Genomic DNA, 23,149 nt, shown 5'->3' with positions numbered 1-23,149 from the left:
TTTTTTTCACAAATAAATCTAGGAAGCAGGAACACATATAGATAGATACATTCAGGTAATTAACAAGACTACACACACCTCTGAGTTCATTTTCCTTTTTTGGAAATAGTATGCAAGAAGCCCTTGGCTATCAGAAGAAACTAAACAGGTGGGACATTCTTGCAATAACATCTGTCTGCAATGACAGTTTTACAAGTTAAATAAATAATCACTTGCTGGTATAGCCACACTACTCTCTAGACGGGGGGCTAGTGAGACAAGACCACAAGTCTTCATGGAGTGTTTCTGCTGTCCATTGCCAAATGGGTTCCCAAGATCAGTCAAGTTTCACCATGCCCTTAACAATAGTTTTTAATTGTCGCTACTTACAATGATCTAGCAAGAAGGTATAATTTTAACTCAGGAATGTAATTTCTCAGGGGGTTGCAAACAGTGCCCAATAAAGTACTGCAAATGTCCGTGTACTCTTCCTTGAAAGGTTCTGGGATGTCTGCTAGCAAGTTTCAGTGCACCAAACAGGGAACGCAGGTAACACAAATGCTCAATGCCCACTCATTCATGGCAAATGTGAATATTCCAAGTAGAAGGAATACCTTCTCAAATAACTGCTAATTTAAAGTATTCCCTGTGCTTAAAAAAAAAAAAAGGGTATTTCTTCTACCTTTCTTCAGTTGGGAACCGAGTTGCCTGTTGCATGCAGACTACACACATTCATTCATTTCACAGTCTGATTTCAGATCTACATCCATACTTTTCTCGCCCTGTGACAAATGAGATTTTCCCTTATGCTTTACATGACATTACTGTCAGTCACTGCAGTGAAAGCTTTTTTTATTAAACCCTTTTTTAAAATGCTAGTGAAACTTACAGCATACTATTTATCACTGGAATAAACTGTTCAATTCCATTGATTTCAGTGAAGCTATGTCCATTTATGATACTGTTTGGCCTGTGTTTGCTACTTGAACCATACCACAGCTCGTTTGCCAGTCTATAATAGACCTATATATTGTGAACCTTGTTTCTTACAGACAGTTATAATCCCACTGAAATTATGATATCTCATCCCTCTAAAATCATAGTTGCTGTATTGAGGAGGTTTGTCTTGACATTGTGATTCTGTAGTAAATCCAAGTTGCAGCATCTTCTCAGCTCCCACAAGAAAGACTTGGACAACTCCCAAAGTTTCCTGGTATATTTAACAAAGTACTTATTGAAGTGTCATTAAGCATGTGCAGTGGAACAGTGAAAAGCATCAACCATATGTACTGAAGACTAAAAGCCACAGGGTTTGGTCAGTATTTAGTATGGACAAGAGTAATTTCATCAGTGTCAGTGAATATAGGTGATTTAACCAGTGGAAGATGCGACTGCTTATTATATGTGTGGGACTTCATTTTCCAACTCAAGTTCAACCACACCATAGCTTCAGTCAGCTATGGCACTGCTCTGAATGTCTTTGACTGCTTGTACAGCACCTCAACTAGCTGACACAGCCCTGGCACACACCTTTATGTTAGTGCAGCATGAATGCTGGGGAGGAAAGGTTTAATACATTCATAGGTCTCTGAGAAATTCCATGCTCTACAGGAGGAATTTTTAAAAGCCAACTCAATATTAAAACAGCATCACAACCTTTGTTATAAACTGTAAGCCACACATGAAAAGGGATGAGACTCAAACTAGAACTGAGCTCTGGATCCCCACTTGACACACAATACTGCAACCACACTGGAGTTCCATCCCTTGCTGATGCACAAAATATGAACAGGGACAAGCTAGCAAGTGCAGACCCCTTTCATGAGTACATCTCTTTAACTGCCAAAAACAGCACAGGAGTTAGAAATTTTAGCAGAATTGGCACTGGTTTGTATGCCTTTGGCAGGAGGCCCAAGCAGATGTACATTTTTGCTTTACATCCAGGGGAGAATTGTCTCTGCACCCATTCCCTGTGTAATGTGGGCATTTCCTTCAGAGAGAGATAAGTATTTCAACATCTTTGAGGATCTAAGCCTTATAGTTTGTCTGCATACAAATGATTCTCAACATGGCCTGTCATCAACATAGTCTGGTGCCGAGTGTCATGCTAATATCTGGTTCTATACATCCACATCACCTTCATAACAGATCAAAATCAGACTTTTAAACCTTATCTGTCCATATGGATAGTGATATCAATACCCTTTCAGGAAGAACAGCAGACATACAGGCATTGTGGCAGTTTAGTATCTATCATAGATTAACAGAATAATTTTGGTTACAAGTGCTCTCTGTGGATCGTCTCATCCAAACCTCTGCTCAATGCAGGACCAACCTCGAAGCTAAATCAGGTTACCCAGGACATTCTGTAGTTAAGTTTTGTATATTCCTAACTAGAGCAATTCCACAAGCTTTTGGATAATTTGTCCCAGTGTCTGACCACCCTTATGGTAGTTAGTTTTTCTTTAGAGCACACTGAAATGTCCCTTTCTGCAACTTGTGTTTTTTGCTGCTTGTGTTTTTGGTGTGCACATTCAAGAAAGGAATAGCTCCATCCTCCCTGTAGCCCCTTTTTGATAGCTGGTGATGATTATTAGAACCCCCTTTAGTCTTTCCAGACGAAACAAATCTGGTTCCCTCAGCCTCACTGTGGCTGTTTTAGACCAGCACCTTAACCAGCACGGTCACCCTTCACTGAACTCCGAGTTTGTTCATCCTTCTGCTGGAAGGGTCTCAAAACTGGACACAGTACTCCAGATGCAGGTTCACAAGAGCTGTATGAAGGGGAGTATTCATCTCCCTCACCCTGCTGCCACATTCTTGCTAATGCATCTCAGTGTGCAGCCTCTGTCACTGCAAGTCAAACACCTGACTCATGTTCAATCTGCTGTCTACCAGGATGCCAAAGCTTTTTCTGTAAAGTTTCTGCTTAGCCAGTGTGTCCCCAGTCTGGACTAATGCATGGGGTTATTCCATGTCAGGCGCAGGACTTTCCATTTGTCATCACTGAACCTCATGAGGTTCTTGCCAGCATATTTCTCCAGCCTGCTGAGATCCTTCTGAAAGGCAGCCCTGCAGCATGTGGGCAGATTTCCCTAATGTGATGTCACTAACAAACTTGCTGAGGGTTCACATTATTCCACTGTTCATGTAGTTAGTGAGGATCTTTAGCAGTATTGAGCCCAGAGTTACCCCCTGGAGAACACCGCTAGTAACCAGCCACTGGTTGTACTTGGAATTGCTGACCATTTTGCTCAAGCCTCTTGGGTCTTCCGGTTATGAATTTGTAGTCCACCTATCCCATTATATCTCAGTAGTTTGGCTGCGAGGATGATATGGATCACTGTCAAAAATCAGCGGATGCCTTTGCTGCTTTTACTTCATTCAGCAAGACTGTTGTCTCATCATAGCAGACTCTCAGGTCAGTCCATCACAATTTGCCCTTGGCAAATCTATTCTGACTGTTCCCAACCACCTTCTTGTATTTCATGTACCTGGACATTGCTTCCAGGTTACCATGGGCTGAGGTTAGGCTGACTAGTCTTCTCCTGCCTGAATTCCTCTTGCCTTGCTTGTAGGTGGACTTGATAAGTGGTATAGGAACACCGTGGCAAGGTGGCTACCATCTCTTACTGCTCATCTCTGTTCTGTGGCTGATGCATGAAAAAGGGTGTGAAATGCTCAGATATGACAATGTTAGGGCCAGGTATGAATTTGGAACAGATAAAATGTTAAAATAAACCCTAACAGACTGCCTGTCTTCTTAAAAATAATCAGTGACTGGCAGAACAGGTTTTTCTCTCCAGTATTTAAGGCTGTCTCTTCTGAAAAAGACATGGTGTTAGCTGCAGTCCCTGATTTCAGTGCTTACTTCTGATTATGATCAGTGTTTCAAGGTAAGCACATGCCATGTGCTATGTGCAAATGAGGATAGATTTAAGCATAGGATTTAAGGGGAGAAGGGGGCAAACACTGTACCCCAAGTATCCAGCTTACTGCTCCGCTACATTTTTTAATGTCTGTCTTGCCTTTAAATTGAATCTCTGTTGCAGACATTCTATAATAATACTTTGAAGTTATTTGCATCCAGTCTACAGAACCTTTTAGTTCTAGTTTTAAATTAAGGACTCCAGTGGTTTCAGTCCTTGATAAGTAAAGCAGCAGGATTTCACACCAATCACAACGAGGCTCAGTTACATTTTAGTCACAGCAGTGAAGTGATGCATGAAACTGAACTGTACTGTAAAATCTCATTGTTATATGGATGAGGAAATGGAATGGCTCCAAACAGTAGAACAATCCCAAGACAGGAAAAAATGTATATAGAAGCTTTCAGCAGAGAGTTGTTGAGAACAATATGTGTTCTTTCATTAGGGGGCTGCAAACCATGGTCTAAAGGAAATTCTTGGTGTCAGTGTGATGCCACCAGAGTACAGTATGTGCTGTTCACGGGAGACATTGCACACTCACCTTATGCCACCAAGCACTGGATTTCTGTAGAGTCAAAAAGAGCATAAGTGTTTACCACCAGATTAGTTTTTATGGAGGATGACTTGTATAACTCTTAAACCATTTATTTTGTCTTTCCTTCTCTGCTTGAAGTTATTTATTTTCATTATTTCAGCACCATTAAAATAAGACCTTTCTGCTATTGTATTTGTCCATTTCAACCTGGACTCTGATACCTGAGGTATGTCAAAGTGCAGAGAAGTCACATCTTAACTCATAACTGGGGTTTGGTGTCCCAAAAACTGCTAATAAGTCAGGATTGGAATGCACTGAGTATGATACCAAGGAGAATTAATGCAATATTCCATTGGAAAACTTCCCATAGGATTTTCAAATATAATTAATCATAGGAAAATAAACTAAATAAAATGTATTTTGCTACTCGTTGATTTCAGAATTACTGAAGAATGTATCCAGAGAAAATTTTAAGCCCTCATTGAAAACAGCTGATTTCTTCATACTGCATATAGAAAAAAAATATTCTAATTATCTGGTTATTCCCTCCTATGCCTCAAACAAGTCAACAGCTCTCCACAGTACTGACTCAGCTACAGTCTAAGAGGTTCTGCAAAGACTTCTGAAAGTCATCAAAACTAGGCTTTTGAAGGCTAGTGAGCAAAGCCTTCCCTCCAGTGAAAGCCCTTTCCTAGGTCACCCCTTGCCATTTAAATTGAGCAGCTTAAGAACTGAAGCTAATATGCGTAACACTGTGATGGATATAATATGTTCTCTGCAGTAAAGCTCCCCCATCCTGGTCCTTTAAATGCTGATGCTTTTCCTCTCTGCCAGTCTCATCACAAAGACTCATTTCTGTGTCGATAATACAGCAGTGATAATAGGTATCAGCCCAATGCAGGAAGGAGGACTGTTGATCCTGAGAGGAAATTTCATCTGTGATAGAGCAAATTTTGTTTAGTCCCCTGAACATCTTCTCCTGGACACAGATGTCAGTTCATGTGACCTGGATCTGGGCCCTCTTTGATGACCAGTTTGTTACTGGAAGGCTGTTTCCTATGTTACCTCAGCTGAATTATGGCTGAATTAAGCCTTTGAGCATTTTATTCTAACTCTGTTTGTAGATGCACAATCAGCAAATGCCATCCTAGTCCACAGCCAGCCTGTCCCAATAGGAGCCTGCTCATATCAGTATCCATTCCCCTGCATTGCTGCAGTGCCAGAGTGTGAATGATCCAACCTTTCCCTCAAGGAAGCTCATTAATCGTGAAGGCAGAATATTTTCTGCCCTCTTCTTCCTTTGGTTAACTTTTCCTTCATGTCAATCTGCTGAAATGAATATTAGCCAGATACCTCTTCACTTGCAAAGCTGATGGCAAAGGTCCGGATGAGAATGTGTAGAGGAGTGGGAAACACTTCCCTGCAAGAAGAATTAGCCTGAGAGCCTGCAATGAGAAGAGGTGGCTTTGGAGAATGACAGAGGAGAAGAAAATATCATCTGTTAAAACATAGAAATCAATATTTTCTGGACTTCTAAGTCCTGGCTGTGGATATTCTGAGTGTATTTTTCTCCCAGTGCATGACTATACCAGCAGCCCCATTGATTTTGTGCTTATATCAGGAGGATGATCTATACCTCTTTTGGAGAGATGCTAGCTCTCTAGAGAGAACCACTGAGATTTCATGGTGAGATATATCACATTTGCTATAAAATCACAATTTATCTGCTAAATTCCCATTGACTGAGATAACACCTTGCCAGAAAAGTGAAGCTGCTATGATTTTCTATAATAGCACTAGTGACATTTACGTACCCTTGCCTCTTGCATATCTGCTTTGTGAATATCTCCAGGCCAGAATGTAAAGGTTCATGATATTTACAAATCACAGCTTTTTCCACAGCTTACTTTGTGATGTTAACAAGGACTGAGTCACAGAAGGTATGAAGTGTCTGTGTTGGAGGTTTTCACATGTTTATAGTAAAGCATAAGCATAGGTGTACTCAGGACCAGAGATGGTGTTGAGCTATTAAACATGCCCATGAAAATCTGATATGTTCACAAACACTAGACCATTATCTCAGTTCTCATTTGAGCCATTCCTATTTTCCTGCTGCTGTTTCTATTAGCAAATAGTTTGTGGGGTGGGGACTCAACACAAGTTCACATGTCCTCCAATCCTGAATGAATTACTGAGCTTTTGAACACTTAATTGGTGGACAGAATCCTAAAGGAAAGAAGAAAGCAGAAAAGGAAGGAAAAAGAAATCAGAAAACCTCTATAGAAATAAAACTCCTTAAAATTGCTACTTTTATCTGTGTTACAATTGTGGAAAATGTATTTATGGAAGGGGGTTTTTGTATTGTTTTAGCTTTACAAACTAAAGCTAGAAACTGCACTTACAGTTGAGAGTCTGTAAGTTATTTTTACGGTTGGCTTTACTACTTGTTTACATGACACATCTCACAGAGATACCAGGCATTTAAACATTAACCAACAACTGGCATTCAGTGAAGCTCATTCATTTTAATTGGATTTATTTGTATGTGTATTATAGTAACATTTACCAGCTGAAATTAATATTGCTTAGATTGATTTCTCCTTCTAAAAGAGGGTTATCTAGACTTAATCCATAAACAATACAGACAGGCAACTTGAGAAAGCAAATTATGCCACCTGTCCTAAATGCTCTTGTGAGAGAAACACTCCAAAGATGTTTCTCTACTGACCACAGGAAGAGCCTTGTTTAAAGTGGTTGCCTTTTGTATGCCTGCAGTTAGGCAAAAGGAGTTAAGCCCATAATAACAAAATGACCTCATCATTTAAGTAAGCTAGGTATAAGTAGAGGAAGAAAGAGAGTAGCAGAGGTGGACTCTCTTACCCAAGGATCTAACAGATCAGTGACAAAGCCAATAAAATAACCAGTCTTCAGCTTTCAGGCCAATATTTTACTGCAAACCTTCCCTTCACCTTTATAGTCAGTGTGAGCTCTGTTATGGGAGTCAGTGGGAGCAGGATGAGAGCCTGGATGGCCACCTGTAATTAGTTAAAATTGGTGGGTTTATGTTTATCTGTTCAGAAATCACTGCTATACGTCACATATTTTCCAACCAGTGTCACATCACTTTGTGTTATTGACTGCCTGGGGAGCAGTATAAACAAGAGGAATGCCCTACTCGAACCTTAGTAATGAAACTTCTTTTGCATTGCAGTTGACCTGGACAGGTTGAATGATGATGTGAAACGTTACAGTTGCACTCCGAGAAACTATTCTGTCAATTTAAGGGAGGAACTGAAGCTGACAAACGTAGTTTTCTTCCCCCGCTGCCTCCTTGTCCAGCGCTGTGGAGGAAACTGTGGCTGTGGGACTTCGAACTGGAAATCCTGCACGTGCATGTCAGGGAAAACAGTGAAAAAATATCATGAGGTATTTTCACTCTTCTTTTCTTTAGGGTATTTATTGCTTACCTGGATTCTGAAGGCTTTTCTCAGAACCATGTGTGTTGCTGATATTATCGTGTTATACTGATCATGCTGTATCATGCTATATTATCATTATGCTATATTATGTTATCATTATCATGTTATATCACTATGCTTATATTGATTATCATGCTGGATCTGCAGTGCAAAAATCAATGGGCAAAAATCACTGACTGCAGTGAAGTGACATAGGCAAAGATGCTATCATTTGAGAGATACCAGAGAGTTTACGTGAACATCCCCTGTGGTTACCACTCTTCTTGAGGTGAAGGATCTGCTTAGGCTTCCAGACAGGTTCAGGTATCCTTAGAGTGGAGCCTAGACTTAGATAACAGCATTGGTCTTGCTGTCCATGCTAGATACCAGCTTGGTACCTCGTGGATCAGCATTCATATCTTCCACTGCAGTAAACCATAGAGGGACACACCCACATGGTCAAGCTGTAGGAAGGCCTTACTTTAAATAAGTTTAATAATGTCTTTAATGCCACAACATTTCCCAGCAATTTGTGTTTGGAAGTGGTGAATAAGGAGAGTGGAAGGAGGTTATATGTGTATTAGAAAGGGGTGTTAACAGGTATTCATGAGTAACTTAATTTAGAAGAAGATGGAGAGAAATTTTGCCACCTCTGTATGGATGCTACCACAGCATCCTACTGAACTTTGTTGCAATTGAGGCTTACATTGGACTGATTTTTCCCAGCGAAGGTCTGATACAATGTGAATGTATATACCACTAGAAATACTCTTTTTAGCAACACAGACATATGTTCCTTGAGACATTTGACTGTACTTTCTCTTGTTTTGTGCTCTTTTAAATGTATGACCATACTTGGAAATGACAATTAAGTCACTTGTAAACTCTCTTTCCTTCCAGATTTATCACCTGTAGGAAGCAGATGAATCTTTCAGCCTTACCTTCTTTCCGACTCAGCAATTTTCTAGGAAGGCAAAATTTTTGCATAAGAGCAAAGTCCATTATATTTATTTTTAAACCATTCAAAGAACATTTAGAGAGGGAAAAAAAAAAAAAAAAAAAAAAGAGCATTTTACATTCTTGCCTCTAAGTCAGTATTTTCAGAACCAGACATGAACAATGTTCACTAAGTGAACATAGATAGGAAAGATACTTGATGTTCTTTCAACTCTCTGAAAGTATGTAGCTACATGCCATGCTGACTTAATTTCTGACACATATCTCTTATGAGAGCCTGATTTACCACTTGGCTTAAGTTTTAAGCGAAAATGAGCTTGTCCTGGTTGGGGCTGGCCTAGAGTTCCCGTTGGTCTGGCAGCGGGAGGAGCTGCAGCACCCTGAGACCCCAGGGGCTCCCCAGGTCCCAGTGCCCTCACCTGTGTGCGGGGGCGGGGGGAGCACAGCTGGAGGGCTGGGCCCCGATTGGCCGATATCCCATGTCATGTGACATTGTGCTCACTATATAAAGGCAGGAGTGGGCTGGGAGGGACTCTCACTTCTGGGAGTGTGGCTGTGGGGCCTTGGTGTTTGGGATTGCTGGCTGGGAGCAGGTGGGTGTTGGTTGGTGGGAGGTGAGCAGCTGTATGGTACGTTACCTGCTGATACTGCTGTCAGCGTATTGTCTTGTTACTGTTATTAAACTGTTTTTACCTCAACCCGTGAGTCTCCCTTTGCCCCTCCGATTCCCTCCCCATTCCCAAGTGGGGGGCGGGTGGGTGAGAGACTGCGTGGCGTTCAGCTGCTGAGTAGGTTCAAACAACAACAGAGCTTTATGGACTTTAAATCTGGATATGATGTGGGCTCATAGCATAAAGGCATTGACTTGGGAGACCTTAGGGCAGCAATAGCAGAAGGGCATTGAGGGCCAGATCTTTGCCACACTGTGAGCAGTGTGGTTACTCTTTTTCAAGGTAAAAGATTTTTTCTCACAATTAATTGTAGAATACTGGATATTCCACATCAGCTAGGACCAGGGAATAGTTAATATTTTATCTAATTTTAAACAAGATGCAGGGGATGACCCTGGTAATTACAGAGTGGAAAGCCTTATCTCAGTGGTAGAAAAGTTAACTGGAAAAAGAATAATAGGTATGAAACACCTAGATGGCTATGAGCTGATAAAATTAGCTCAGAATGCCTTATGTCTGAATAAATATTTATACAGCACCACAACTTTGTACAGGAATGCCAGAAGACATGCACCTCCTTCAGAGAGTGAACGGTGGACTAGACAAGACCAGACATGAATTAGAACCTGCTTAAGAAAGAAACAGCAAAGTTGTGGAAAAAATGAGCAATTTTCTACATAGGAAGTGGCTATCTGTGGGTATCCTCAGTACACAGATAAAGTGTTATTTTATAAAATTTTATAAAAGATCAATCTGGAGGGAGGTGAATAGAATGGTGGCAGAAATGACAGCCAGCACAGGAGAGAACATACTTTAACAGCAGAGAAGGCTGGGAGGGATTTCGGAAGGCCTATGTAACTACTTGTAAATGCAGTTTAGAAAAGCAACAGGCATTAGGATGAGCAGTCTCAACTGTTTACTCATATAATATCGGGTGTGTGAGCAGAGGAAGGAGAAAAAAGGGGTGGAAGCTGGACTAAAGGTCAGGTAGTGAATCACTGTGAAGTGCTTCAGGAAAGCAGTTATTTAGTGCAGTGGCGATAGGAAAAAAACAAGTGAGTCTTCTGCAAGAATAGAGGTGAACAGGTAATAACATAGCAAGTATTATGGCCTGGATAAATTGGTGGGGTACTTACACTAGGTTTTGACTGTTGGTGCTTAGAAGGATACAAGCAGGAGTAGGAAAGACGTATAGAAGCAAAAAACATACATCAAAAGAGATACGGGAGAAGATACACATCAAAATCACTTGTAAGGAAAGTGGTACAAAAGTTTTAGATAATTTCATTTAGAAAAAACTTGGAATAAGGGAGGACACAGTGAAAGATAGAAATAGTGAATAGTACCTAAAGGAAAATTAGGTCATCCTAAATGATTTTTTTTCTTAAAAACAAAAAAAAAGAGATATTGAAAGGGAAGTAATTTAAAATTATAAAATGGAATTTCATTTTTTTTCACAGTAAATCTATATGGAATTTCAACCTTTAAATATGAGTGATGCATAATTCAGAAGGATTCTGAGAGAACTAGAACTAAAATATAAACTAAAGAATCCTGGGTCATATCTGTATCAGAACTTAAGCCAACTATTGACAGTAGCTAGAAAAAAAAATCACTGATTATAAACTTATTATTGAGCACTTATTTTTTATCAGGTGATTAGGAGCATCTGGTTCTGGGACACCAGAATATCACACTAGCCAGGTATTGGTCGGAACCAGGATATCACAATTTATGACCACCTCAAATTAATCACCAAATTCAGGAAATTCAGTATTCGCACTATTACATCACTGCTAATTTATTTCACTACTCCTTTGTTCTCTGAAAACCATATTAATTCAAGACAGTGTTTCTGATTTAACATTAAATTGCTTTTGTAAATTTATATTTAAACTTAATCCCTTAGGGATGAATTAACAGCTCACTGAGCAGAAATTTAGCCAAGTGGCTCCCATTAACATGAGTGGAAGTCATGCAGATAAATTCACGTATTACATACTAAAGATGTGTCCATTAATTTTAGTAAAAAATATTTTCCACTTTATTATTAGCCGCACACAGCTAATCAGTTATATTTTTTATTCTTCTTTGACACTTAAGTCTAATTTTATTTGAATGCCTGGCAGTAAAGACACTGAGGAGGGGCCTCTCAACATGCCAGTTTTAGAACCATGGAGCTGGTTTACTCTTTTCGAAGCCAATTTGAAACCCACTAACCTTAACCAAAAAGCCTTTAGTTGCACAACAAAGGACAGAGCTTCATGCTTTATGAAATCTCCAGCCCTGTTAATTTGGTTAAAAATCTCTGCCTCCTGCTGCAGGAGAATGTAGGCCAGATTCAAACACAAGTCTCCACTTGATTTACTTGCAAAAGACACCAGAAGGAATTGTAAGGTAGTGGGGCAAAAAAGGTATTTATAGCAGCTGAAACTGAACCCTGCAGACCCCAGACAGCTTGCCAGGCTGATTTTGCCTAATTGCTATCCTGGAGCTTTATTTTCTGAGCTCCTGGAACCACCAGAGCTATTTGTCCTGTGCATGGATATGCTTATCCTCAACAGCAAAAATCTGGAAATCACTTAAAAGTTGTCTGGCATTTCTGAGGTACCCAGTATTTCTGGGTGAGAAAGAGAGGCAGGTAAATTTTCCAGAAGCATTAGGCTCCTTTTTGGCTTTGTAGCCAGTGCCTTGCTGTGCCAGAGTAGCTGCATGCCAGCAGCTGTGGGGACACTCATGCCCAGAGTGTTTGTCAAGAGAGAGGTTTCTAGTCCTGAGAGTTTTCAAGGTTATCTTCTCCTTATGCTCTTAATGTTTTTTAGTTCCCCCTTAGTTCCTATTTAAAGCCTCTCACTGTACTCATCATCGAGTGCTGCCTCCTAGTATCACAGGACTAATAGCTATCACGTGTAGCCTTTAATTCCCCCAAGCTGTGAGTGCTGCTCCAGTTCCCTGAACAGACTGTACAGCTCTTTCCTATCATGTCCAATTGTAAGAAGTAATGCAACAGCAGGAAAAAAGAGAAAATGAGAATTCCACAGTAAGGGGTATCTTTCTCTTTATTGCCCTGGGAAATGCTAATAATGAGATCTTGGGTCTTTTTTATAACCTGGAAGTTTGCCATAACTTCACCAAAATACTCAGAATTTTCCAGAAGTAAATGGGTTCATAACTTGAATAAACAGATAGTTTTATGGGTGAGGGGTTTTTGCAGGAGTCTTGTGATGCTCTGTGGTTTTCCATGGCTTCTGGATTTACTTGAGATCAGAGCACATGGACAAATATTCATGACTTACCACATAGCGTCACAAACCCTCCAAACCAAAGAGGCCAAGTGCTGGCAGTGTCTCAAAATGTCTCTCAGGCACAGCCTACCATAAGTGATACTGAGTTATGTCACAGGGCTCTGTGCAAGGGAAAGACAAAGCAATACAGGGAAATGGATGCAGCACACCTTAATCAAATGCTCACGTCTACTGCTGTCTAACTTGCTAAAGGGGAGCTGAAATGAGAGCGTGTTTCCCATTGCAGTGCATTTCTTTGGAAATGCCTGGAGCTGCTCTTTAAAGAGAAGGGGGGGGCGGCTTTAAACTGGGAGATCACCCAGCCCGGTGGAGGTGTGGGGGAACTCAGGCCAGGATGCAATTCAGCTCGGGCTGCAGCTGTGCCATCCGCCCAGTATCCACATAACTCAGAGAAACAAGAAATTGGTTTCCCCATCTCATTGCTGTAACTGATGAGATGTGAAATGAGTTTCCATGAGGAATAAATGCTCTTAAGGTAGCAACCAGAATTTGTCGGAGTGTATAAACCTCCACAAACCCAGTGCTGAGCAATACAGCTAAAAGGCATGTAAGGAAAAAAAAACAAAACGGTGAAAGCTGATCGCATCTTTTACCTACTCTCCTGTAAAGCCATGCATTTTTGACTGTCTGTATGGTGCTTCTCCCTCCGCCATCCCCCCCTTTTTAGAGTGTTATAACTCCATCCATGTTTCATATTGACTGGAGCTTCTCTGGTGCCCTCACAGGACAGACATGCAATTAATTCTCAATGACAAGGTTTAGATTAGTGTCAGGGTGGCTACTTCATAACCTCTTGCTACTCTGAGAGAGGTGGCAGGCTCCTCAGAGTAGCTACACAATACTAAGCCTTTGCACAAGTCGCTGGGGCGTAGAAACAGCTTTAACTAGACCCAGCATTGTAAATGGAAAACAAAACAGTAGGGAATATTATTGGGGAGAAAAGAACAATGAGAGCAGGGGACCAAATAAAAAGGTGACATGGGACTTCAGTAAGAGAGAAGGGTTTTTGCAATGGAGTTAAGATATGTAACATACAATTTGGTGTTGAGGGGGCTTTTTTCTTTTTTTTTTTTTTTTGTTTATTATTTTTAGAAAAATAGGAAGCGAACCTTAAGGAGGCACTTGAGAGAGCACACAATAATTCTTACACTGCCTTTACACAGGGACACATAAGATAATTGGACAAAAATGATTCAAATGCTGCTGATACAACAAAGGCATTAAAAAGAGCTAGAATCATCAAACCAGTGTGCAAGGAATATTGTCTGATTGTTGTATGTCCTGGAGTTTCTAGTACATATATAAAGGAGGTAAAAGGTTGTTATGGTAATAAAGGCACAGAATTAACACGACATAAGAGTTGGTGCATAGAAATATTGTACAAGAAGCAGCAATGGGATTTATTTGGAATGCAAATACAAAGAAACAGTGAGTCAGAAATGACTGCTAGGTCACAGGATGAGCAGAGACAGCACAGAGGTACAGCAAGAGAAATAAGGCTCATTTTTTACTAGATGAAAATGAAAGTTCTTGGGATGACATCTGAAAGTTAAGCAAGTGAGACATCCTGTGATACATGTCTGGGCATAACGGCAATTTGGGAAGGGGAAGCACTTGTGTCTGGTCAGTGAAAAAGCAATAGCTGGAGCCATAATCCATGACAAAATCACCAAAATTGAGGGTCTTGTTGATGTCACGTATGTCAAAAACATCATGGCTCTAGTGACTGTTTCAGATGCCTGAGTTTTAAGCCAATTAAAATGTTTTCCCATGTCTTCTGTGTTAAAACCAGAAGTTTCTTATTCATAAAAATAAAAAAACAGATTCAATAATCCCATCTACATTTAATATTCCCTTAATGTGAATGCTACCACTGATCAGCAAACAAACTCTTTTCTTGGTCCTGATAGCCTATAATTATCTCTGGTAAGAAAGAATATATCTCTCGATCTGTGTTGTTATTTTAGGCTATGATCCTACTAGAATAAAGGTCCTTATGCTAAATTATGAACCACATTCCCATAATGCTTGGTTTCTTATGCACAGAACACAGCTAAGATGTATGTGACCTTTGGATTAGATAAATCTCAAAAATTGCGGAGTAAGATTTTTCATCTGTATCAGAACTTGGATCTGTGTTGAATGTTTTGCACTTTTGATGCTTCCTCTTTCGTGAATCTCAGACAAATATAATTTGGTTTGCGTGCTAGAATGATGATATTTTTAGATGAACAGAAGGAGATTAGATAATGCTGCATAGCAGGATTTTAAAATAAGTTCTGCAAAGTACAAATTTCACTATCTGAAATAGCACCCAGAGTTGTTCTCCATGTTCTGTCACTGGAATACGAAGCTAACCAGATATTTGGTAAGCCCCAGTCACGTTATTGATTATCAGTGGCCTTCTTAAACTAATCAGAAGGAAAAAAAAAAAAAAAAAGCTGATTTTTGAGTGAGGCTTCAGATTTATATTGGTGTTTAAACTACTGGTCAAGAATTTAACAAAAAATGTTACTATTGTTCCTAATAAATAAAGTAGATGGTAATAAGTAAAAATTGGATATAAGTAACTGGATACCCCTTTTTTTATTATTATTTTTAAGAAGTATTGACCGGGTTTCCTGTTACTCTTTGGTTTTTATTAAAACATAAATCAGCCATCATGGACTGTCATGGCTAAATGTTGCATGACATCAAAGTTAAATAACACATGTCTAGGACCACCAGTGAATGCTGCAGGGAGTGGTTCACCGCATCTGGCTTTACCCATGTAAAGCTGCAAGTCCAGCCTTTGGGCTCCTTTCCCAATTATCAGATCTAGCCCCACCAGAGGTGGGTGTTTCAGGTGAACCGTTCTCTATGTTAACTGTTAACTGTTAACCATTCTCTATGTTAAAAGATGTGTAGACGTGGCACTTAGGGATGTGCTTTTGTGGTGGACTTGGCAGTGTTCAGTTAGTGGTTGGACTCGATGATCTTAAAGGTCTTTTCCAAGCTAAACAATTCTGTGATTCTGTGATTCTATAATTTCATCTGTGTTCAAACACCACTTTCCTGTCTTGTCTGGGGAAGTGCCTGCCAATTCATTTTTCTACTCTTATCAGCAAAGCCCACATACTGTGCTCATGTTTCTTAATATAAAACACAGGGAAAATCCCCAAGCTGTCAGGAGGTCTGTTAGCTTAAATACAGCCCACATATTTGCTCTCATACTGTTTCATACTTTCATTTGCTCTCAGTTGAAAAAAGCAGATCTACCTACCCATGATCTTGCAAAGTGCCAATCATGTGAATTTGTCTGATTTTGATGAAAGACTTCTTTAAATAAAGAACTTTATCATGGGTTCAGCGTCAGCAGTTGTACTTGATTTTAAAACTGATTTCTTTCAAAAAACATCTCTGAAGATATGGTCTATTTTCAGCTCTATAATAACTGCAGCAACCTGATTGGGTTCAGTTCCTCTGTGTTTTAGATGACAATGTGGTACAGTGAATTTTCCTGATGTCCATCAGGATTTATTTCATATATCGAGGCAGTCAATGTTTGAAATAAATTCAAATCCATTATAATTCTGTTGCTTTAAAGGAAAAAAAAAAAAAAAAAAAAAAAAAAAAAAAAAAGACATCTCTGCATTTCTAACAGGGAAAAGTAATTATATCTTCCCAACGCGTTAAAGCAGCATGCATCTTGCTTAGGCACAGTTATTCCTTTTAGTATTACATAGGTTAAACATCAATTTTATCATGAAAGGGAGGACAAGCAATAGACTCTGTTCAGTGCTTATCACTTTTCTTACATCCCATGGTCTTCCTACCCTCCAAGCATTAACGGTAGAGAACAAATGGTCTCATCCTGAAGGCTGCTCTTCTTCCTGCTCTTCCCCACCTGCTCTGCACAGCATTCAGAGTTAAACTTTGGCAAGTCATTCACACTTATTTTGGGGGACTTTCTAATTCTGTTGAAACTGCTACTACTTTATTGACCTGGTATGCAGCCCCTTATTCCTTTTCCTTCTTGACACCATCTCGATTCTTATATGGTGTTGCGACATCGAAGTACAGAAAGTACTTTGTAAAAAAATTAGGATTACTAATTGAGTAACAGTATGATCTGTTACTTAGGGGACCTGTTATTCATGTCAGAAGTGTGGGTGTTTCTATGGCTGAGATGCTAAAGATGTTTAAGTCCCACTTTCCATTTGACCAGTGGCTTTGGCTGGTCACAGACTTCTCTCCATCTTTTGAACAAGCAAGACAAATCTAGCAGTCACTTGGCCAGGCTAGCATGATTCACAACAGCCTGCCAAGAGGTGAGCTGTGTTAGCTCTAGTACCTTACCAGTGGATGGTTGCAGGACTCAAGTGCTTGAGGCAACAGAGAGCAGAACTGGCTCACCTGACTACCGCCAGCTGTGGAGCTGCAACCTTGCTTTCCCCATGTCCTGCTCCCCACCAGTAAGTAAGTGATTTCAAAAGAGAAAGGACCATATAATAACACTGGTAGTTTTTCTGTTGATGTGTTGTAGAGACTTGAGCAAATCAGTTTCAGATTCTCAATCTATACAAGTTTGACAATGACGCATATCTTTCTGTGCAATGTATGGTGAGATTTGGGAAGAAAAATGCTGTAGGAGAGTTAAAGTGTTATTGTCTTAACTCATTTGTTGAACCTAATCCAAACTACAATTTGATCTTCAGGGCAGAAATTGGAAATTAATATATCTTCTTTTAAACTACTGTAGGCCCATCAACAGCAAACTAGTGAAACAAAACAGAATTCCTCCCCTCAGCCTGCACCACCATGCTAATGTGGGTACGAGCTCAGCAACTCAGCCTCCAACAGTGGGCTTGCAAAGCATGCCTCCACAAACCACCATCCTCCTCAGCTTTTTCCACTCCATGGTTTACATACTTACTATATCACAGATTAGAGAGGAGGCAACGTTATATCTGTTTTCCACATATCCACAAGACTATTTTCAGGGAACCAGAGGTTGATATAATAATATGAGTTGGAAGGCAGCTCTGGGGTCATTTAGTCTGATCTCCCATTCAAAGCAGGGAGAATTTTGAAGTTAGAATGAGGTTGTTCAGGGCCTTGTCCTGTTAATTTTGACTGTCTTCAAGGTTTCTGCATCCTCCCTGGGCAACCTGCTCCAGTGTTTAACCACCCTCAGTATTTTCTTCCATATATCCAAATAGGATTTCTTTTGTTGCAATTTATGTTTGTTGCCTCTCTTCATCTTCTTTATAACCTAGAACCATCTTTTAAGGGGTCTCTGGATTATCTTACCTAGATAAAATATGTTCAGAAGCCTCTTATATGATGTAAACTTCTCTAGGAAGTAAATTTTTGTTTGTTTCTTTCATGTTATTCACAGTAAATTCTTAAGAAATTGCTTAAATTGAGACAGCAATTTTTAAGATAAGCCAACAAAAGTCAGATTCCAGCGAAAGTCGATGGGATCTGACACATATTTAGCAGAAGCTCTGTTCATCTCCTGCCTCTCACATGCATTTCATTTTTGGACTGATTCTAATGACATGAGCTTCAGAAATTTCAAATTGAATAGGAAAATGTGCCTTGTTCTTTAGAGCAGAAATATTATACAAGTGAGAGAAGGGGCAGAGCAATTCAAATATGTATGGGACTGCAAAGACGAGCCAAAGGAAACATGCCTATTAATTTGCATGCAAAAGAACAACTCTGGACGTAGTTAGGGAACTGCACAATATAAAGATACCTGATGTAGGAAATAATCCAATATGTCAAAGCTCCAGGACAAACAGTACAGCAGGATGTCACAGAGTAGAAAGAAAAAGCTAGAAAGAAACAAAAAATGTGTTCAAATTAATGCTGGTCAGGGTCATTAAGGGCTGTTGGTGCCATCAGGGTCCCAACACTCTCATCCTCAGATCTCTAACAGTGTTTTCTAATCAATGCATTTCTGTTGATCCTCCCAGGTGCTGAAATTCGTCCCTGAGGCTGGGCATCCCAGAAGAAAAGGCAGAACCAGGAACAACATGGCCTTAGTAGATATACAACTGGATCACCATGAGCGTTGTGATTGTATCTGCAGTTCAAGACCACCCCGATAAAACAAACAAACAAACAAACAAACAAATAAATAAATGGAAAAAACACAAGACACACTAATTGCAGTTTACAGGACGTTTACTTTTAAGCAGGTTTGCTCTGAGGACCTTTATTCACTAATCATTTGAACTTTGCTACTGTCCTGCCTTTGCAATTAGCAAAAATGATCGCTGTATTTCAGCATAGCTGTGCTGATTAGTGCCATGGCAGCTAAACAGGTATATCATAGATTTATGTATCAGCACCCAAGAGTATAGGATTATGGTCATCTGTAGCTAGATTCTGAGGATTGAGATTTTCAAAGCTCACTTATAATCCTTAGGCACACAAAGCCCACTGAAATTAAACAGCAGTTGTGTAGGTATTTATGGTAGCTGGCAATGAAATAACGTGTTTCTGTTTCTTACTCACCAGTTGCTACACTCAAATTCTGCTGTCATTTCTACCTGCTCAGCTATCCTCATGGTCAGCAGAGTTCTGTGGGTATAAATGAAGAGAGAATTTGAGCCTGTATGAATGTTAAATGGTTTGTCCTGCTCCGAGTGGTAACTTCCCAATGTTCTGGCTGAACAGAGTGAGATACAATGAGGAAAATATATCACTACAGGAAATAACACACCAGTAAAATCAAATCTCACTGTTTGTACCCAGCAAATTGTGTGCTGAAATTAGTAGACGCTTTGCATAAGCCAGGACACTGGTGGCTAAAGGGGGATGCAGAGGCTGATACTTTTGCCACGGTGACTCCACAGGAACCACTGCCCAGGCGCTTCTGCAAGAGGGGGCTCCTGCCAGGTGCCCAGGTAAATCCTTGTGAGCTGGGGATGATTCTGGTCTCTACCTACCTGGACTGGACTCCTGCCCCTTGCCCGGAGCTGCCCATAGTTGCCCAGGAGCAGCTCCCTCTACACGAAAAGGGAGAGATAACCCTCCCCTTGTATCCTCCTCACTGCAGTTTGAGGAGTGCCGTGTTTCCCCACACAGGCAATGAAGTTAGGGCACTTGTTTGGTGAAAATATTGATTTGTTTTGCAGTTGTTTTACTGGGAAACAAAACTGTGCTTGAGATTTAATTATCGTTATTTGGTTTGGGATTTGTTTGTTTGTTTGTTTTAAATATGGATTATTATAACTTCATCATATATGCATTAATCTTAGTTATCTGAGGTTAGTTGTCTCATTTCAGCTCTGTGTATTGCCATGGTTAAACTGTTGACAGTGAATTCCTTTTTGTTTGCATTTTTCTGAGGCATATTAACTCATTAAGCAATGTCTGTCTGCCATGGAAAATGTGCATCATTAATTAACTTCCAGAAGAATATTAGTAAACACCACCTCACAATAAAATAAGCACTTTAAAAGCTACAGTAGAGCTTCCTATGCCTTTTAAAATATTATGAAAGTGCTCTAGATGAAAAAAGAAAAAAAAAAAAATCCTTCCAAACTATCTTTAAAGTTTTTTTAATGCTGCTCCAAAAGTGTAAAATACAGGCAGATTTAAGTCTGGCAAAGAATTGGAGTTTTGAATGTAACAGAGGGAATGGGGCAACACGTTTAATGGCTGAGGTTTTATATTTAATAGCAGACATAAGCTGCATTAATTCATCTTCTTTGTGTTGCCTCTTGTGTTTCTGTCTCTCTGAAAGAGTGAAGTAGTTTGACAATAGTGCGTTATAATTAGTGGAAACTGGCATGTGCTATAATATAATACTGAGATCTTTCAAGCCAGTATGTTTTATCCGTCTACAATTTTGTTACAAAAGTGCCCTAGTGTTCTGACTTACCCTCTTTATCAGCTCAAGTATAAGTGCTCTTATAATTTTAGCAAAACCTTACTGAAACATCCCTTAGAAATGTTGTGTTACTTTCTTTCCTGTACTTTAACCTTTGAGATTCAAAAAGTGTGGGGTTTTTATTATTTATATTATTTTTTCCTCTCTGGCTCCCAGATGTCTATTTAAAAATGCTTCTGAATGCTGACTTGGGAAGTGATTCATCATTTTTCAAAGCAATTCACATTAAAAGAACAGCACTGTAACCAAAGATTGCCAGCTTCATTTCATAGTTCAGGACTGTTTAAAGAAGACTTCATTCTTTTTCTGTTTCTAGCTTAATAACAAAATTGACCCATCCCTTCCATAATTTTTAGCTAATCTTGGAATAAATTTGCATGTGAGACCTTGGTGGTACTGGTTGTCTCTGAGACAGTGCACTCCAATGTATATCCCTGACTGAATTATGCCCAAATTATGCCTAAGCACTCTGGCCTCATAGATAGCACTGATTGTAGGAAACAATCAGTTTCATATGGCTTTGTGCTTTGAGTGGTCCTTTAATTCCCACTCCCCAGGGGAAAATGTGCACCAGTCATCCACTGTGCCTGGCAGCTCCCACGCACCTCTGCCTGCTCACTGTGTGTTGGGAGGGGTATTTACACCTCTTAATTTGGGGGACCCAGCCTCGTCTGGGAGCCTGAGTTACCACTGCAAGCAATTGGGAGGGAGAGGCTCTTCCACCATGTGCCTTAGTCCCCAGATTGAAATTACTCAAGGTTGGAGCTTTTCTTTCTCTCTTTTGACTATGTAGAAAGGTCAGAAATCTGATTTGGGCGTCTGAGTGAGATACACAGAGATAGATGGTATGAATACTCATTTTAAAGACTGAGGAGCTAATGGTTTAGCTAACTGAATTAGGTACAGGGAGCAGTGTATGACAGGGTCCAGCAGAAAAATTCGGCGGTAAAGTAAAAAGAGATTGGTGTAATAGTGTTTATCCTCTTGCTTAAGATTGGGTTTACTTTCTTAAATATAGGCTAAACTCGTCACAAAATTTAAAGTACTGTTCCTGGGACACTTAGTAACGAATGGAACCATTCATTGCTTTTTGCTGCCATCTGCAATACAGACAACATGCTCCCTGCCAGCGCAGGAGAGTCAAGGATGGACTTTATGTTGCAGTGTGGGGATGATAACATACATGTGAACTAAGAAAAATTCCCCAAAACCTGAGCCCCAAGCTGCAGTGACCCTGGGGAAACCAAATACCAGCATAACTTTTCTTTTTTATTTATTAGCAGAAATTAAACAGATGTTTTTCCATACCTTTATTTTCTCTTTTGTCTATGTAATAATTGTTATGATGTTTACATACTATTTTAATTTAAAAAGGAAAGCTATTAAAAAAATAATCTAGTTCATTTTTATTGGTGGAATTGGAATCCCCCCAAAATAAATACATTCTCAAGGGAAATTCAGGAAGATTCCTGATTTCAAACCACTCACTAGCTTTTTATTTACTGTTGTTCTTCTGGGATGGAGCCTACTTTCTCAAGTGCAATCTATATATATATTTTTTGTTATCTCAGTTAAATGCCGCTTTCCTAGCAGTATTTTTTACTTTATGCAGTATGTAATGTGTCTTATCTTGATGAAAAAATAAATACTGCTTTTGAAAGAAGATATTCTGAGTGATTATTCAGAATTCAGAGAAACTAAACCCCATGATTTACTGAAAAACATTTCCACAATATGATACCATCCACACTAGGTGTCCTTGTGAATTTTAGCAGTCATTCCCAGAAGCATCAGGGAAGTACCAAAGTAGAATTTTGGGATAATTGAGTTTGAACCCCTGATCTGGAATTGCTTACAGCTTCCTTGTGGAGCAGCAGCAGCATGACAGCAGCACAGCATTTCTGATAGCTGGATTATGGTGCTCCCCTGGACTTGGTGCTGGTCTCAGCCTACACAGGCTTGGCTTGGCTCCAGCAGAAATGTCCTCACTTGTCCTACTGAAGCTGCTCCATACTGCCAAAAGAAGCTTCTGCAGAAGCTCCACATCTCACCTGAACCAGGGCAGAGCTAAGTATCCAATAGATGTGTGCAGGGCAACTGAAGGAACCTAAAGCCTCCTGAGATGGGGAAATTTAATCTACCTTTGTGACTCTGAGTATTTCCCCCATCTTTAGCAGAAACAAATTTTGTTGTGTTGCATCTGGAACGTAACTTTCATAGCTTTGATAACCAACTCCCAGTGTAACGTTCTTCTGTTAAGCTAAAGTTGCCTTAAGCGTTCAGTGGATCTGGATCTTGGAATGAATAAGGAAAATAAATTTTTGCCAAATTCTTTACTAGCTATATGCCCTGTCTGATAATGGATATACAGATAGCATACAGTCCAGGGACCCAGTTTTGCAGCCTCTCCTAATGCATGTGCACCCT

General features: G+C 39.9%; 1 protein-coding gene across 5 annotated transcripts in view; it reads left to right on the top strand.

The window, feature by feature from the left end:
• PDGFD (platelet derived growth factor D) overlaps nt 1-22,385 on the top strand; it is a 142,556-nt gene extending 120,171 nt beyond the window's left edge. For all 5 annotated transcript variants that reach the window (XM_042793066.1, XM_042793064.1, XM_042793067.1 and 2 more), the window contains 2 exons: nt 7,655-7,869; nt 18,798-22,385. In XM_042793066.1, coding sequence (XP_042649000.1) covers nt 7,655-7,869; nt 18,798-18,932 — 350 coding nt within the window. In that variant the 3' untranslated portion in view covers nt 18,933-22,385. The remainder of the gene's footprint in view (nt 1-7,654; nt 7,870-18,797) is intronic.
• Nucleotides 22,386-23,149: the final 764 nt, after the last annotated feature.

This window comes from Tyto alba, unplaced genomic scaffold (genome assembly GCF_018691265.1).
Source record: "Tyto alba isolate M040663 unplaced genomic scaffold, T.alba_DEE_v4.0 Super-Scaffold_2, whole genome shotgun sequence".
Classification (NCBI taxonomy): domain Eukaryota; kingdom Metazoa; phylum Chordata; class Aves; order Strigiformes; family Tytonidae; genus Tyto; species Tyto alba.
This window is presented reverse-complemented; position numbering and strand designations above follow the sequence as displayed.